Below are 18,881 nucleotides of genomic sequence, written 5' to 3' on the forward strand. Positions count from 1 at the left end.
GTTGTTGTCAACAGAAACGAATAAAACTTGACCTAAACAGAATATTTTTTGCAGATTCTACCAGACCTTTTACCAACCTCAGGGTGAGACCTCTTTTAGGGTCACTTCCCTACATTTTTTTCCGTTCAGAAGCTATAAGGTTTTCAGGTACTGATGGCAAACAAACCTGGCCGTTGTCAAGACATGGTAGCTCAGCTTTCTGGCACCTGAAGTCCATTTCTAGTTTGTCGGTGCTTGCTGTCAGAGAACAGACGTCAAACCAAGTACTTGGAGATTCATTCACATTATCTTCTCTTCTGATCTACTAAATGTCACTGCCTGCATCTGTGGGTCCCATTGCTGGCTGTCCGTTAGGCTCACCTGGGGAGCTCGAAGCTTACTGGTGCCCTACTCCCACCTGATATAGTTGGCCTAGGGTGGACCCATTTTTTTTTAAAGCTCCCCAGAGGTTCTAATGAGAAGTTAGGCTGGGAACTCCTGAGTCACGAGTGCTCTCTGTAGCTGAATATCACACTGTTTTCATCAAAGAAGAAAAAGGGGCAATCAGGTCCCTAACTGAGCTGTCTGATGGCCGCGGTGACAGGTAGCTCTAGCTTTGTACGTTCGTGGACTATTTGAAATGTCAATTCTGTAAATTTGCTGTTGGAAAGCTGGTGTTACCCAAGTGAGTGGACAAAATTCCCTCGGAATTTAGTTCCTGAGCATTTGCGAAGTTTTCAAAGATAATTTATTTAACTTTTTGCTGAGCTTCAAGTTTCTTAGAAAACTCTGCCAAACCTCCAAGTGATCTTTTAGACGTATGCAGCTGCTTCTGAATTAACAATGGAGTTTTTCTAGGGCCGTTAAAATCTGGAAGCCTAAAATTCTATTTTAAACTCTTCTCACTGTCAGTGATTAGTCCAAAAAAAAAAAAAAAAAAGCCCTGAAAATAATCATTTTATAAGGGAGCTCATTCTAAAATTCTGGCAGAAAAGCAGGACAGTTATGCTGTGGGAACTATTACTGATCAATGATCCCTGTAAGTGAGGGCATTTGGGGGAAGGCATACCTGAAACGCCAGCTCTGCTGCTCCTTAGCTTCATCGGTGGTCCTACGGGTTTGTGGGCACTGCCCCTGCCAGGCGCCCCTGGGACTCAGCCCACCCTGGGTCTCCGTGCTCAAGGCTGCTGTAGCCCCTGCCTCCCTTCCTTCCGCGCGTGCCACCTGGATGCCTTTTACTGGGGTGCTTGATTTGGAATGGGCAGAAAATTTGTGATGGGAGAGCTGTTTGGAAGCATGAGGCAGGGCCATGTGCTGGTCCGATTTAAGAAGGTTGTGTTTTTAAATTTGGCTTATAAAACTGCTCTCCCCACAATTAGACTCCTCAGCAGACAAATTCAAAATTGGAAGCGTTCAATTAAAAGTTGTAAAGCAAACAGCACTTCCAGCGGCACATGGTAAACATGTGTCCAGGCCAACTGCCCTCTCTGGAGAGGCTGCTGGAAGGGCCGCAACCAGGGAAGCTGACCCGGGAGGGCTCAGCGCCGGAGCTGGCGGCTGGTCACCGGCCCCTCTGGGGTAGTGTTGGGAACGACTGTTTGCCCTGGGTAGTTTACAGAGTCACGTGCACATCTGCAGTCGCCTTAAGCCTCGCTCATAAGAGCTGGTGGGAGATGGATTTAGGGATTGTTGCCCCACCATTGAGTTGAAGAGGAACAGACACGTCAACCGGGTTTGGGGATTCCAAAGTCAGAGTTTTTATTTTTTTAAATATATTTTAATAATAAAAATAGTACTTGCTCACTATAAACAATTCACATAATATCAAAGTACATAAAGTAAGAAATAAAATTCTTCCTTCTCTTTAGAGGGAACTAGACTTAGCAGTTTGGGGTATCTTCTTTCTGACCTCATTCTGTGCACGTAAGAACACAGGATTTTGCACAGGCAGCATGCATATAGCTTCCCACCATAAGATCATCCAGCTCAGATGTCGCTGCAATTTACGTGTTTTACTTAATTATGTGCCATAGACATCTTTCCATGTTTTGACATTTTAGCTATTTTCAATCAATTGCCATGATCAAAAAAAAAAAAAAAAGTGCTACAATGAACTGTACACTCTCTAGCACATGGACCTCTATTTTATGTCAGTTGTCAGAATTGTGGGTTTACAGTCCTCTGTGTGATTATCTGGTTAATGTCTTCCTCTACTGCAGGCTCCATGGGGGCAGGAACAGGATCTGCTGCCCTCCATTGGGTCTCTGGTACCTAACACAGTGTTTGTCATTTGACAGATGAGGAAACTAAAGCACAAAGAGGTTAAGTAGCTTCCCAAGGCTAAGTGATTAAGTGGCAAAGCCAAAAAAAAAAAAAAAAACCATTGCTTTCAAGTCAATTCCAACTCATAGTGACCCTATAGGACAGAGTAGAACCGCCCCATTGGGTTTCCAAGGAGCGGCTGGTAGATTCAAACTGCTGACCTTTTGATTAGCAGCTGAACTCTTAACCACTGCACCACCAGGGCTCCATTAAGTGGCAGAGCTGAGATTTGATCCTGGTTCTGCCAGGGTCCGCACATTTACCACCATGCTGTAATGCCTCCTTACAAATGCATACACCAGTCTCTCCATGCTCGTAGCTCATGTTCCTGTAGGAGAGGTTACAAGAAAACATTTGGTGGTCAAAGAGGATGCCCATTTCAGAAATATGAGTGTTACCGCCTAGCAAAACGAGTTTACATTCCCGCCAGTAGTGTGCGCAAGTGCTCATTTCCCCATGCCCTTGCGAACTCCTGCATTCCTTCTGCTGCCCTATACTGCCTCTGCAGCAACATTGCCGATAGTGTGTGGCTTCTGTTCCAAAGATTAGCCAGCTTGGAGTGATCATGCAATCACAGAACTGGAAGGGGGTTAGAGTCCCTGGCATCATTTTGCTTCTGACCTCATGGTCGGAGAGTCATGGTATAATGATAATAGTTAACAGTTGACACATATTACATGTAGGCATCATGCCTTGCAAAGCTGAGCATGTTGATTGTATTATCTTATTTATGTCTTTTTAAAAAAATTTTCCCCATACAAAAATTTATACATACATTGTTATGTGACTCTAATTGCTCTCCCCATACTGTGACAGCACACTCCTCTTTTCCACCCCTGAATCCCCATGTCCATTCAGCCAGCTCCTAACCCTCTCTGCCTTCCCATCTCACCTCCAGACAGAAGCTGCCCATTTAGTCTCTTGTATCTCCTTGAGGTAAGAGGCACCTTCCTCATGAGTATCACTTTATGTCCCACAGTCCAGTCCAATCCCTGTCTGAAGAGTTGGCCTCGGAAATTGTTTTAGTTCTGGGCTGATAGAGAATCCAGGGGCCATGCTTTCTGGGGTTCCTCCATTAAGACCATTAAGTCTGGTCTTCTTACTAGAATTTGAGTTCTGCACCCCACCTTTCTCCTTCTCCATCTGGGACTCTCTGTTGTGTTCCCTGTCAGGGTGGTCATTGGTGGTATCTGGGCACCATCTAGTTCTTCTGGTCTCAGACTGATGAAGTCTCTGGTTTATGTGGCAGTTTCTGTCTCTTGGGCTACTACTTTCCTTGTGTCTTTCGTGTTCTTCATTCTCCTTTACTCCAGGTGGTTGGGACCAATTGATGCATCTTAGATGGCCGCTTGCAAGCTTTTAAGACTCCAGGTGCCACTCACCAAAGTAGGATGCAGAACATTTTCTTAATAAGCTTTGTTATGCTAGTTGACCTAGATGTCCCCTGTAAAGCATGGTTCCCAGACCCCGACCCCTGCTACTCTGTCCCTCAGAGTGTTTGATTGTATTCAGGAAACTTCTTAGTTTTGGTTTAGTCCAGTTGTGCTGACTTCCCCTACAGTGTGTGCTGTCCTTCCCTTCACCTAAAACACTTCTATGAAGTGTAGGTCCAACCGTTTTTAACATCTTATAGGTGAGGAAAGTAAAGTATGGCAAAGTTTGGTATCCTTTCCAAGGTCATTCAGCCAGTAAGTGGCAGGGCTGGAATTAGAACCCGGTCCACCAGAGTCCAGAGCCCACCCTGCTAACCTCCACATGTCTTAGCACATGTAGCTGTCAGTATCCAGGGCTCCTGACTCCGCCTAGAGTACCTTCTCCCTGACTCCCTTCTTTAATGGAAGGCCATCACTGAAAACCTTTGTCTAGGGTGGGTTAGTTGGTTCCTTATTTAGGAAAGGTTTTTAAAGACAGGCATTTTATATAATACCTATGGAAGTGCACTTCCCTCTACCATTCAGCTCCTGAATTTTGGGTTTCTACTCGGAAAGAGGACAATTTCAAGTTCTATGTGATGGAGCCTGTTCATCTGGCAGCCTCATGTTCACACTGGGACTTGGTGGCACCTAGCCCACTGAACTTACCCTGGTTGCCCCCCCTTGTTTGCATTGCTCTTGCTGCCCTCTACTGTATCATAATGAAATTGCCTGTGTTCAACCTGAAGGAGTTACATTGGCGGACTTGCTAAAAGAGGATAAGAAGAAAAGGAAATTTTGCTGCTTTCGCCAACGCAGGGCTAAAGATCACGGTAAAGTACTGAGATTGAACTTTCTCTTCAGAAGACTCTTTTCCGAAGATCTGATGCCTTTTCCTCACATGTAGGCATTGTGTGAAGTGCATGTGCTGGTGTGATGTGCTTGTTGAGGTGCCTATATGTTCACTGCTTGATTTCTTTGAAACTTGGTCATGTTTTCTCCCTGTCTTTCCCTAAGATGTGTGTCTTTACCAACACAGCATTGAATTCTCTTTTTGGTTTGAACTGTTCTTTTTAAAGAAACAGATGAACCAGCTCAGAAAATTTGATTCAGGCATGAATATTCTTAGACTGGAAGACAGACTTTTTAAACACTTTTCCCCAAATGGTCCTTTTAAATCTAAACTGTTTATAAATTCCAATAATGTTATTTGATTGATTTTTTTTTTTCCAGGTTAACATTTTTCAAGTGGCCTCTTGGTCTTCTGGTCTTTGGCTGGTTTTCCCAGGTCTATGCTAAAGCTAGTAATGACAGTTTCAAGAATGAAGTTAAAAATATACTTCTAGGATGCAAAGATTTTGGGGCACTTGCCTTTGTGAGTGGACTGAGGAAAGGGCTCATTTAAGTTTTAAGCTATGCTCTAAAACATAGCCCCTATCAGAAACTCTGGGGTTAGCAGCCATGCCCTGTCAAAGTCATCATTGTGATTCAACAGCAGCTCAAAGCTTTGCCTATGCACACTGGCACATTCGGCCTAGTTACTGCCACCAAGATCAGCCCTTATCGGATGACTCTGGAGGGAGGCTCCTTGAGAAGATTCAAACTACAAGGATGCAAAGCCAACTTCTAAGAGATTAAAATGGACATGTTGCACTATTTTCTCTGAAATGGCCTCTGCCATCCATGGGAATGCTGAGCTCAGGGGTTATGGGAATTGGGCTTGGACAACCCACTGATGATCTTACTGACGGTTGTATTAGGACCTAGTCTCATCAGAAGGCCTGAGCGGAAAAGAATAGAGAGATTGTCAGAGATACACCCCTTGTCATTCAGAGAGGACAACATTGCCCCAAGAGGAAGAGGAGGAACTTGTCTGAGGTTGGGCAGTGAGTTAGGAAAAGAGATGGGGATAACCTGTTTAGCCTTAGTGTTTACAGAAGTTTTATGAAGAAGAGACTGAGCTTGGTGCATTTCCTGAAGGCCTCTGCAAGAAGAGCGGGCTTCAACTAATTAGGAAATATTGTCAGACATAAGGAAAGACGTTTTTAAAGACTTACTTAAGAATGTACCTGTGGGTGAGGAATATAATATAGCTGTAGGAAGATGAGTAGTTCCTGTTGCCAGAAGAGAGGAAACCTACCCACAAGGCACATAGATGTCTGGTTACTGATGGGGGCTTGGATCTTGTGACTTTTCAAGGATTCTTGTGAGTTTATAAGATCTGCAGGGAGAGGAAGCAGCCTGATATTTTCGGGAGACTTTTTTATTTTGAGTGTTGTTGTTGTTGTGTGCCGTGGAGTCGATTCCAACTCATAGCGACCCTGTAGGACAGAGTAGAGCTGCCCCGTAGCGTTTCCAAGGAGCAGCTGGTAGATTCAAACTGCTGACCTTTTGGTTAGCAGCCAAATGCTTAACTACTGCACCATCAGGGCTCCCTATTTTGAGTAGGGATGGCCTTCTCTTGACTGAAATACCCAGTGACCTTTAGGAATGACCCTGCTGACAAGGAGTGGGGCTTGAGCCCTTATTTGGATGCTGTGCTACCCATCTCAGTGGGTCATACAGAAATAGTTATTATCTGAGTGTAATTTTTGCTTTAGACCTAGAAACCTTGATATGACCTTGACCCGTATCTCCAAGAAGAATCTGGCCTCTTTACAACGAGAGTCTGTTACTCTGTGTTGGCCAGGCGTATCATGAGTAGCACATGAAAATTCCTTCAGGGGATGTATGGGGTCCTTTTGGATTTGGCAGGCATACTACGTCCTGACACTGCTCATGCTTGTCATGAAAATAAGATAAAAACACAAAATCTTCACTTCAAATCTCCTTCCCCTGTGAAAGCAGCTGTGATTCTGCCATTGCTCGCTTGTCCAGCCTCATACCTCCACCCCTTTGAAAGGGAAGAGTGAGAAGCTTTAGGCTGCTGGGACACGGAGGCAAGTGCTAAAAGAGATTCCTGAGTGTACAAGAAAGCCTGCCCTGTGGAGAAGAACAGAGGGGTGAGGTTCACAAAGGTCGAGAACATCTGTGAACAAAGCTGTTGATGCGACAGTTTCCAGAAGGAGGCTGGGTTGCCTCTGAGCTCAGTTTGGCATGTGGCAGGTCTTCCCTTTGGACTGCCTTGACTGGAAGACTTCAGTCTTCTGCGGCTGGTCGAGTCATCTCAGGAGCTTCTCAGGCAGTCAGGAACAAGTCTGTTTGGAGGTGACTTGAAATCAGTTCTCCTGGGCAGGCTGCTGGACTCCTGGCTAACCCTCCTAAGGAGTGGCAGGCAGGGGCTTTCCAATACTTATTACTCCCTGCTCTCCTTGCAGAGCTGGGGGAGCATAGGAAAACCCCCTTGATGCTAGTAGTAAAACCAGACAGCTTGTGGGTGTTTCCTGTTTGCTGTTATTATAGCAGATCATAGGTCAGTGGATCTTAGAAATGATATTGCCCAACAGCTCATTTTATAGACCGGGTAACCAAGCCTAGGGAGAAAAGGGGACATGGCCCCCATATCACCTGGTGATGAGGACCAAGCTTCCCTGATATCTCCATTTCTTTTAGCATCTTTGACCTTATTAGCCTCTATCGTTGAATGAACTTGGTCTGCAATTTTCACATACCTGTTAGTGGTGAAGATAATTGCGTGTGTGTGTAGGTGTGTGTATTGATTTCCCTCTTAATTTTCAGTCCAGGCATATGCGGTTGAATAGTGTATTGTTATTCAGAATAAGAGTAGCTAGAGGAATCTTCGCACATTGGTGAGTAACTGCTAGTTGTTGTGCTGGCCTGAGACACAAGTATAATTCCCTGGTTTATTTTGTGTGGCATTGCCCACAAAATGGCATTCAGGACTGGTATAAGATCTTAAAGAGAAAGAATGTGACCTGCCATCCACAAGTGTTCCAAGTGGGAGCCCAGCCCAGGCTGCCTGGCAGGTCTTGGCGCCTCTTGTCTGCAGTCCAGGATGTGCTGAGCCGCTCCTGACAGCACCCAGGACCTCTTCTCAGCACACCCACACTCTAAGCCTAAGCGTCTACCCTGGAGCTCTCCCCAGAGATCCCAGTGCTTAGACTAGTTTGCAAAGAACAGGCCCTGAGTGTCCCCAGATTTTCAGCAGGCAAATTTCAGTAGAAGTTAGCATCCCATTACAGGGGCAGGCTTGTCCTAGTGTCTTAGCTCACCCAGAGTCACTGAAAATAGTTTTCATATTTACAAAATAAAACTTCCCCAGCAAAGCCCTGAGAGTCCCTGGAATGTGTCAGGGAGAAGGATTTATGGCATCTCCACATGTAGGTGGCCCAGGCTCACTTCTGTAGGAGGGACTGGTGCCTGCGGGTGACATGGTAGAATCTGAGGGGTCTCTCTGTCTGCAGCCCTCATGAAGCCTTGCCACTTGTCAGCAAATAACGCCAAATCCCTGCTGAAGAAGGATAAAGTGGCCGCCCTCCATGGGGCAGTAGTGGTGCTACGGCAGCCGGCGAGGAGAAGGGCACATGGTCAGTTTGCCCATCGGTTTACTTACATGGGCTTTTGTAACTCTTCCTCTTTGGATTTCTATGAACTCCCAGTAGTCACCATCGCAACTTGATTTTTGTTTCTCCAGTTACTGGGCTGATCTCCTGGAAGTGGTCTGGCTATGCCAGGTTTCCAGGGGTTAATGAAGGTCATCACTATAGCAAACCCACACTGATGGACAATAGACCTGCTTGGCTTTTGAAACTTTTTGATTCGTGGGGTTTTAAGTGGGATGTACCAGAAACACCAGGGTGGTGGAGCACGGTGGAAAGAACACTAGATGGAAATCAGGAGAGCTGGGTTCTCGTCTCAGCTTTGTCACCTCCAAGCCGCGTGTCCTGAAGCAAGTCAGTCGGCTCTCGTCTGTGAAATCACACAGCTTGTTCACGTACTCTCAGAAGGCCCTTCCAGTTCTAACGGCCTATAGGTCTATGAGTCTCCGTCTTGATTTTTTAAAACATAGATGGGATCCTGTCGGAGTTAAGTGAAGTGAAACTCCTATCAATTTATTAACATTAAAAAAAAGAAAAAGAAATGCCTAGTTGCAAGTAAAGGGTAAAATGTATTAAGTGCGCAAGCGAGCTCTTTGGTTATGCCTACTGGGCCTGATTTTTCCTACAGTGCTGGAAAAGGAAATGCTGCCTTGTGGCAGAGGGAGAGGCTGCAGCAGGTGGAGAGGCTGCCAGGGCCCCTCAGAGCTTGGTTCCTCTGCTGAGATTGAGGGAGCGGACCAACGTCCATTCCTGGGATGAAATGAGGTCACCACATTCTAGCATAGTCACTGTCCTCTTCCCCTCTTCCCCTCTTCCCCCTCCGCTCCTCTTCCTTAGCCCTGGCTGCATCATTCTGGAATAGATTTCTTTGTTACGTGCCTGTGGCTCTGTAGGTGTCAAATCATTATGATAGAAAAAATTGCTATCTGCAGAACAGACTGAATTAGACAATAATAACTCAGTTTAAGACAGAAAAGATACATCCGAGAGTGATGGCCAAAGCTGACTTAGAAGTATGGATTACTCACGTCAGATGCTTCTGTGGGGCGATAGGAGTTTCCAGGGCCAAGTAACGCTGGATTTGGACCCTACAGGGAGGGCTGCGTTTCTTCCAGGAGCCCCAGGAGAGCTTTTCTGGAGGATAGTAACAGTTAACATTTAGCTTCATTTATCACCTGTGTGCCTTCTCTCATTTATTTCTGCCGACAACCTCGTGAGGCAGGTACTGCCAGTTCACAGAGGAGGAAAGGGAGGCTTGCAAAGGTCAGATCATTTGCCCAGAGGCACATAGCTAGTAAGTGGCAAACGTGGGGTTAAACTTCGGTCTGGCCAAGCTGGGAGCCTGTCAGAGCCAGCGCCTCAGCCCACCTGCAGGATGGAGTCAGCTCAGAGAGCAGGTATTTTCCTGCTGTCCGTCAGTGTCGCCCTAACATTGTCCCATGCAGTTACCCGCCTCTCTCAGTTGCTGTTTGGGGAGCTCAGTTGTACTGCGTATCTTTCCGGGCACTTAGTCTCGGGAGCGTTCACAATAGTTGGCACAGAGCCAGAAATGCAACCTAGTGTCCCCTTTTTCTCATAGGCAGTTTGTAATTTATCTGTTTCAATCAGATCACTTGAAAAACAGCCTAGGAATGAAATGCAGCAACTGTACTGATACCAGCATGAGATATGGCCCCAGCGAGTAAAAAGCTACAAAGATTTAGTCTGTTCAGAAGAGTTTTGCTCTTTTGAAGGTAATGACTAAAGTTTCAATATGATTAATCTTAGAACTGTAAAATATTAAACTGTTAGAGAGGGAAATGACCCTCAAGACTGTGGAGTTAGTGCCACCAATTTACAGACAGGAAACTGATAGGTAGAACTTTGTCCGGGGAGAGTCGGAACCGAAGCAGGGCCTGTGGATTCCCCTAGACAGTCTTCCCCCCATATCATTCTGCCTTCAACTTCTGGTGCCTTTAGTAATTGTAATAACCACCGAGAAAAGCATTTTAAAAAGAGATGACTCTCGAGTTTAAAACCAAGTCTGGTGGCTACTTGTTACCATAGCTATAGACCTGCACGTGCAGTGTGGCAACCGCCAGCCACGTGTGGCTCTGGAGCACTTGAAATGTGGGCATTCCCCCTGAGGAACTAAATACTTTTAATTAAATTAAAATGAAAATGGATAGTCGATTTAATTATTAGGAGACTTTTAAGAATATTTGGAACAACTTGAGTATGTGAATATTGTTCAAATGTAAATTTTATGAAATCTAAATACAGATCATGTATTTCCAATGAAAATATAGAATTCAAATTGAGATGTGTTGTAAGTATAAAATACACATCGGATTTTGAAGATTTAGTGTGAAAACATGTGAAACGTTTCATTAATAATTTTTATACTGATTACACATCAGAATTGAGTTAAATAAAATATATTACTAAAATTAAAAAAAGAAAAAAGATGACTTATGTTCATATATGTAAAGGGTCTCCTGCTGCGATTTTCTTTGACCTGTATCTGAAGGAAAGGGTGACCCTGTGAGAGGAATGTCCTAACACTGAACTTTATTGAGTTTTGCAATCTTTTAATCTTTCTGCTGAGGTCTGAGCACAGAGCATCTTCCTGTTTGTGTGTGTGTGTGTTTAACCCTTAATGGAGTTTTTTGTTAAAGAGCTTTCCAGTGTTGGGTTGTGGGGTTTTTTGTTTGTTTGTTTTTGTCTGTTTTTTGCATGGAGTGGTGAAAAAGTGAATCAAAGTTTGACGTCAGTTTTGTTTTTACTTAACTAAGGAAGGAAGAAAGGGGTAATTCTGTGAGAATACCACTAGTGTAATATGTTTCTATCATTTTGCTCATTTGTTCTTTGCTTTTGAAAGCTTTGTGTAAACGTTTCTGGACATGACTGTTGCTCCCAGCCAGGTGGGCTCAGTTCCTTGGGTGCTCACTAAAGTACAGTGCTCTTCCCTGTGGTACCCTCAGAAAAGATGCTTCTTAGACACCTTGGCTCCTTGAGTAACGTTCAGTCTTCATCCTTGTCATTAACTGTATATGTTTCTCGCCTGAGCAGGGTCCACAGCCATGCGGCTGTGTAGACAGAGATAACTGGTCCTAGCACCTCTTCCCTTCGAGCCTGGGCTTGGCTTTGGGATTTTCACCATAGCATTTCAGGGGCCACCACCAGCTTCTTGCAGATGAAACCTGAGGCTTCCTTTCTAAGAGGGATCATATGGGCAGAGCCCCAGGGGGAAGGTCTTCCAATTGATACCATAAGGCTTATGAAAACAGTCACAAAGTTCAAAATTATGCATCAGAGAAAAAATGCATGTGTTTGGGTGACTCTCCCACATTTTGATCCTTGGTGACCTCTTCTCCCAACCCCAGAGCAAAATTAGTCTTTCCTGACTCTGTGCTTCTGGAACTCCTTGCACAGAGCCCTTTTCATAGTCACTTGGAATCTGTTTGGGAATTGCCTCTCGCACGTCCTCTGAGGTAGGTGTAGTACCTTGTTTGTTTTTGTGTCGTCTCACCTTCACTGCCTGGTCTTGAGCGCATGTTTGTCATCTTTATAGAGTTGAATCGAATGGATGAGAAAAAATGCCCATGTGTCACATGGAAGCTGTGAGTGGGTCCCTGGGCCTCCAGGCACTAGTGGGTGCATTTCCACATTTCCTCCACTTCTGCTCAAGATCACTGTGGAGGAGTGAGACTTGCCCAGGCGTCCTGGTGACACTGGGACCACAGTCAGCTCTGCCGTCTGGTAGCTGGTTGGGTGAAAACCTTCCCTTGGCCCTTCCCCTTCTCCTACCCCTAAGACTATGCTTCCTTGGGACTCTAGTGCCAGCTTATTGGGTAAGAGCCTTCTCCCTGTTGGGTTAACACCCTCAGCAGAACTTAGACATCAGATCAATTAGCTAAAAATGAGTAGAGTTCTTAGATTTTGGAAGAGATTTGTGTATGGTGCCTTCATGTACCACCTCCCCCTCCCCCATCCACAATACCTCTTCTCCTTGAAATAGGAATTTATTTATAAGTGATGTAAATTTCTTAATGTAAACCTGGACATCAGGAGAATAAGCTGGTGCCAAGCACAGTGGCAGGATTCAGTCTGCCCCTAGGCTTCTTTTCTTGGGAAGTGTCTGAAGGGACATAATTTTCTTCTGGTGGAGGGCTCCGTGGGCTTCCTTGGCAGACATCATGGAAGCAAAGGCTTTGCTACAATGGAGATGCCTGACTTCACGTCCTTCTGGCGGTCAAGCCCCAGAGGGGCCCTTCGTCACCCCCTCCGAGGTTCCCAGAGAGGCTGCCTGGTGGCAGAGACCTGCATCTGGCCTGCTCCCAGGTGCCAGTGCTCCCACACACCGTCTAAAGCATTTTCTTCTCCCCACAGCTAGCATGCCCACCAGCGAGACTGAGTCTGTGAACACAGAAAATGTAAGTGGTGAAGGCGAGAACCAAGGCTGCTGTGGAAGTCTGTGGTGAGTGTGGGGCCGTTTGCCCTCATTTCCCTTCATATCTCCTAGAGAAGCAGACAGTGAGGGAGACCCCCAAGATTTCAGGGGGAAACCTAGAGCCATTAGCCTTACGTGCAAGAGGGGAGGGCGGGCTCACCCTGAAACCCTCAACACTGTTTCTCTTATCTCAGGCCACTCCAGGCACTCCAGCATTTCACATGCCTTTCCTAAAAATCCCTCCTGCTGAGGTGGAGCCTGTTGAGCGTGCCATTTAACCCAGCAATTCCACTGTGTTCATTAGGTGCTGGTGGAAGAGAAGAGGTGCGGCCAAGGCTGGGCCCTCAGGGTGTCGGCGGTGGGGGTAAAAGGCCTGATTCTCCGTAAACCGTGGTTTTGGCATCAGTGCTTTGGAAGAAAAGCTTGTACGGCAGAGCTGCTGACTAGAATGTGCTACACATTCAAGTTTTTCCTCGCTCATGGGATTTTCCCAGCCTTATGCAAAGCGGCTGGATAATGAGGCCCTGTCCTCTCTGCCCACTGCGCTTTTTCTTTGGGGCACTGCACCTCTCTTCCTAACAATGGAGGACACCATCCCATTAACACGCATTGGTTTTTTTCTGGAGCCCTGATGGCACAGCAGTTAAGCGTTCAGCTGCTAACCGAAAGGTCGGCAGTTCAAATCCACCAGCCGCTCCTTGGAAACCCTATGGGGCAGTTCTTCTCTATCCTATAGGGTTGCTATGAGTTGGAACTGACTGGACAGCAATGGATTTGCTTTTGGTTTTGGTTTGGCTTTTTTCTAGATGGTTTGGGCTGCAGCAGTGAGGTAACCAGCATGGAATGTGCCTAGTACTGCCTGCTTCGGGGGAGCCCTTGTGCAGTTTTATTTATTTATTTTGCTTCCTGCTGGTTTCCTTTTGGCCTCATCTCACAGTTACAGTTTTCAAGAGAATTTGATCTCCTTGGCAGAGTTTTGAAAAAAATAATGTGTTTTGGGCGGGCAGAATGCTCAACAGTTTACAGAGTGACTTTGCCTCTGTTGTCCTGCTCATCCTTCCCTACGGCATCGTGAAGTAGGCAGGGAATCAGTTTGTCTTCCCCGTTTTACAGATGAGAACACTGAGACTCAGAAAGGTGTACTGCTTGTCCATGATCAGCAAGTTAGTGAGTAGCAGAGCTAGGATTTTAACCAGGCTCTTCTCATTCCTAGCCCAGTGCACCTTTTGCTATAGTAGTAACAGATGCTGTTGTTGAGATGAGTGACTGATTTCTAATCAGAAGCCCTGCTGATTTTAGCTGGGAGAATATAGGGTGGGGGGAGAAGAACCCCTGGAATCCCCTCCTGTTGCCAGGGCCCCAGGGAATCTTGCTAAGAGCATTCTCTTGTCTGGGCCACTAAGGTGCTCCGCCTGGCCCGCCTGGCCCGCCTGGCACTGGCAGCACCTCTCCTTGTGTTGCACTCCAACACAGCTGACCTGCTGCAGTAACCGGGAATGCTGAGCCCAGGCTTCTGTGCATGGCTTCCGTGGTATCTCAGCTGCAATACTGGGGGAGATTATGCTCCAGGCTTCCTAATGGGAATCTTATTCTTTTTGTCTTTCTTTCAGTCAAGCCATTTCAAAATCCAAACTCAGGTCAGTATCATCTTTCTACTTTTTTTTTTTATCCCATGTATTGGTTTGTTCCCTTCTAACTTCTGAATTTTACATAGACTTGCTCTAAGCTTGATTTTTACTATAGCGGTTATAACATGGATATCAAAGATCAATCTGTCCGTTAAACATTAAGCACCTGTCTTAGGTGAGAAGTATATTAGATGCTGAAGATCTCCCCCCATAAACGAATCTGTGAAATGCAGTAGAAAACTATTTTCTGCCTACCGATTAACCCTGCATATTCCTTTCCAGAGTAATTTCTCTGATAGAGAGATTTCCTGTCACTTTACTGCTTAATAGCTTTCCGTACACAAGGATTCAAGACATCTTTCTAGGGTGCTGGTAATGTTGTGTTCTTGATCTGGGTACAGGTTACATGTTCACCTGGTAAAAACTCATTGAGCCATCTGCCTGTGTCATGTGCTTTTCCACATAAATGTGATTTTTCAGTTAAAATCAACATTTCACCACCATGTATAAAAATTAACTTTACGTGGACATAGACTTAAGTGTAAACCCTAAAACTATAAAAATTCTAGAAGAAAATAGAAAAATCTTTGTGACCTTGAGTTAGGCAAAGATTTCTTAGATACAACACCAAAAGCACCGTTTAGAACAGAAAAATTGATAAATTTAACTCTTTCTAAATTAAAACACCTGCTCTTTGAAAGACACTGTTAAGAAAATAAAAAGAAAGGAGCCCTGGTGGTGTAATGGTTAAGAGCTTGGCTGCTAACCAAAATGTTGGCTGTTCAAACTCACCCAGCAGCTCCACGGGAGATTATAGTCTAAAAAACCCTATGGGGAAGTTCTAATGTGTCACATGGGGTCCCTGTAAGTCAAAATCAACTTGACAGCACCCAACAACAACAACGCTCTTGTAATCAGGAAAAACATAATAAATGATTTATTTTTTTTTTTAAAAAAGAAAGAGATTGAAAAAAAATACTTGCAGAGCACATATTTAATAAAGGACTGGTATCCAAAATATATAAAGAATAGTGTCAGTAATAAGAAAACAACCCAATTTAAAAAGTGCAAAAGATTTGAACAGGCACGTCTCCACAGAAGAGATATAAATGGCAAATAAGCACATGGGTCGCATGCGAGCATTGTAAGATGCTCGATACCGTTAGTCATTAGGAAAATGCTAGTTAAAACCATAATGAGCTACCACTACAAACCTATTAGAATGGATCAAATTTTTTTAAAAATTTGATGATACCAAGTTTTGACAAAGATGCAGAACAACAGGGATTCTCAGATCTGCTTGTGGAAAAGCAAAACGACACAGCCATTTTTAAAAACAGTTCGGCAGTTCCTTGTAAAGTTAAACGTATGTTTACCACATGACCCAGCAATCCCTCTTCTAAGGTATTTTATCTAAGAGAAATGAAGACAGATGCCTACACAAAAATCTTTTACATGAATGTGCATAATTGCCCAAAACCGGAAATAACCCAAATTTCCATCAAATGGTGACTGAATAAGCAAATTGTGGTTTCTCCATGTGATGGAATACTACTCAGCAGTAAAAAGGAACAACTTCTGATACATGCAGCAACGTGGATGCATCTCAGAAATATTTTTTGCTAAGTGAAAGAAACCAGTCTCTCAAAGGGCTACATATTATATCATTCTGTTCATATTATATTCTGGGTGAAGAATAACTATAGGGACAGAAAATACATCAGTAATGGAGTGGGACTGGGGCTGGAGAGAGTGGATTGATGACAAACCTTTTTGAGTGGTGGAAATATTCTATGTCTTGACTTTGGTGGTGGTTATAAAGTGTCTACCTAAAGATCATACATTCTGTAAATCATATCTCAATAAACCTGACTTAAAGAAAAAAAAGAAAGAGCCCTTCCGTGACTCCTTGTTGCCAGAGCGCACGTAAATCCTTCCTGATCTCGCCTCCGCCTTACCCTCTGGCTTCACCTTTTGACAGCCTCCCATGCTACCCGTTTTGTGGCTGCACTAGACTGCTCTCGGGTTTCAACTGTATCACCCACTCTATTTCTTCCTACCTCGTCACCTTTGGCCATGTGTTCTCCTTGGGGTGGGGTGCCCTTCCCTCTGTCCCCAGAGTAACTCTTACTCAGCTCTCAAGATCTAGCCCAAATGCCAGCTCTTTGGAGAAGCCTCCCTCCCTGACTTTTCCAAAGTGCGTTTGTGGCTTCCTTGTCTTTGCTCCTATCCCCTGCACCCTTGAGATACCACTTGGTGTGTATTTAAAATGGCCGATTTGCCATGATCCTGTATGCCTTTCCAATGCCAGTGCTCAGGAGCTCTGGTCTCCTGAAAGAACAACCCTGGCAGCGTGGGCACTCGGAGCCCAGTGAAGGGCGAGGAGGGGAGTGCGGTGGGATTTCAGGGGATGGGCCAGTGGGGCTACCTGGATTTGGGAGACACGCGTGACTTGTCCCAGAAGCGTAATTGTTGTTTCCAACCCCTCACTCTACCACCCCGGTGGCTGGGTCTAGTTCAGGCCACTTTGCTTGTGTGTGCTGGATTGTGCATCGTAGGAGGAGCCCAGCCTTGACTGAGACAGTCTTCAGTGTCCTCAGTAAAGTTTTTCGAGCCCAGTCATCATGTTTTTAGCTGCTCTGACCGTTGGAACCACATAGCAGGAGCAATAACAAAATGCAGCTTGCTTGTTCCTGGTCTGGGTGCAAAGTTGGCACAACTCTTTTCACAGTCCTGGGTTACAGTTTTTTAGCATAGCAAATCAGCTGAGTCAGCCAGGGCTGCAGCTTGGGCACAGCCTGGAGATGCCCCTCCGCCCAGGCCCCTCGAGGACGTGCCACCCCATTGCCATCAGTGAGCACAGCCTGGAGAGGACTGACATCACCACTCAGCGGGCCCTGGCCTGGGATCCAGAGCGCCAAGAAGCAGCACCTGGCACACTTCGTCAGAGCAGCCCCTTGTAGCAGGGAGCGTTTTCCACAGGGAGACAGACGAAGGGAGAGAATACGTTCCCTAATTACAGGCAGGCACTGGAAGTGGGTGGAGGGCATGCCACTTGTCTGTTTGGCTCAGTTCGTTTTATTTTTATGAAAACACAATTCAATATTGGCTCTTCCCTAAATGTATATTTTGAGCATCATTAGTTAGAAAGGGCACCTGATGACTCAGTTTAAGACTCATGTCCTACTCAGCTTTGACAACTCTGCCAGGCGCCGGAGGAACCTCAAAGATTTAAGAAAGGATTGAAGGTGCCCTAAAAAGAAAACTATGGTTTTGGAGCACTTTGCTGCCTGATAAATTCTATGTGATGATTGGGATGCTGGGGGAGATGTGTATAATAAGCACGATGACTTAGCACTGATAGCTCACACAGATCCATGTACCATATGGTGGGTATATGAAATGCATATGTGTACAGATGCAGTTTTGCATCTGCATATGAATTGATGAATATCTAGATTTTATAACCCATGTGGGGATTGCATATGACAGTTCTAGAGTTATCTAAAACCATAGAAAAGAAACTGATAGAATGATCAATTCAATATCATAGTTTTAAAAGTTGTATTTTAAGACCAATGTCTTTTTTATTATGAGGTCTGTTAATTTCTATGCCATTTGTCCTCTTCTTTCCTTCCTGCACCCCTGACCCCAATCTGGACCTCCAGAGTGAAAGCCAAATTATTTCTCAGTAATGTTTGTAAGACACTCAGGTGCTGCATCTGTCGTCCAGGGAGTAACATTTGCTTCTCTTGCAGCCGACGCTGGCGTCGCTGGAACCGATTCAATCGAAGAAGATGTAGGGCTGCTGTGAAGTCTGTCACGTTTTACTGGCTGGTTATTGTCCTGGTGTTTCTCAATACCTTAACCATTTCCTCTGAGCACTACAACCAGCCTGACTGGTTGACGCAGATTCAAGGTACAAGCAGAGGCCCTTCCCTTTTGGTTCTGAATTAGAGGTTCCTAAGGCTGCCCAGTGCAGTTTAGGCTTACCTGAGCAGTGTTTAATAAAATATGGGAACATTGCCGGCGAGGACTGGAAACTTGAAAGATGGTAGGCTCCGTCTCAACACAGGCGGCTTTCCTCTCTGTGCACCTGGAGCAGGGTGTGGTCTGTGCCATGTGGTGAAGCCCCCTTGAAACCAATTAACGCCATAACATCTCATTGTCCTAACTGTGTGACAACCTAAGACCAAGGAATCTTGGCACTGGGAAAGATCTCATATCCCTTCTCCCTGCCGCCACCGGAAGCTGATTTTTCCCCTATGTACTTTTGACAAGTGGTTGTTATTCCCCAGCAATGCCCTAGCAATGGGGTGAAAGGGAGCTCATCCACGGACACAGCCCATTTTGCATTTGACAGTTTCAAGTTACTGCGAATTCCTTTCTTACATCGAGACAAATCTGCTTCCGTCTAACTTTCCAGCCTGCTGGCTGGTATTTTCTGCTGTTAGAAATGATACTGATGTGTGGCTGCTTCTTATCTCATGGGCCTAGGAGCAAGACCAGGCAGGTCTTTTTTCATGTGATTGATAACAAAAAACATAGCATGATAGTCTAAATGCAGAATTACAGACTTTTAGGCCTAGAAAGCTTCAGAAATTATGTC

At 45.2% G+C, this 18,881-nt stretch overlaps 1 protein-coding gene across 4 annotated transcripts in view; it reads left to right on the forward strand.

Moving 5' to 3' along the window:
* CACNA1D (calcium voltage-gated channel subunit alpha1 D) overlaps window positions 1-18,881 on the forward strand; it is a 379,519-nt gene that overhangs the window by 264,492 nt on the left and 96,146 nt on the right. For 3 of the 4 annotated variants that reach the window (XM_004368621.1, XM_004368623.1, XM_004368622.1), the window contains exons 10-12: window positions 12,584-12,671; window positions 14,255-14,281; window positions 18,031-18,191. In XM_004368621.1, the coding sequence (XP_004368678.1) occupies window positions 12,584-12,671; window positions 14,255-14,281; window positions 18,031-18,191 (276 nt within the window). Of the gene's footprint in view, window positions 1-12,583; window positions 12,672-12,948; window positions 13,009-14,254; window positions 14,282-18,030; window positions 18,192-18,881 lie in introns of all 4 variants that reach the window. The other variant, XM_004368620.1, reaches the window with a different exon arrangement.

Source organism: Trichechus manatus, unplaced genomic scaffold (genome assembly GCF_000243295.1).
Source record: "Trichechus manatus latirostris isolate Lorelei unplaced genomic scaffold, TriManLat1.0 scaffold00001, whole genome shotgun sequence".
Classification (NCBI taxonomy): domain Eukaryota; kingdom Metazoa; phylum Chordata; class Mammalia; order Sirenia; family Trichechidae; genus Trichechus; species Trichechus manatus.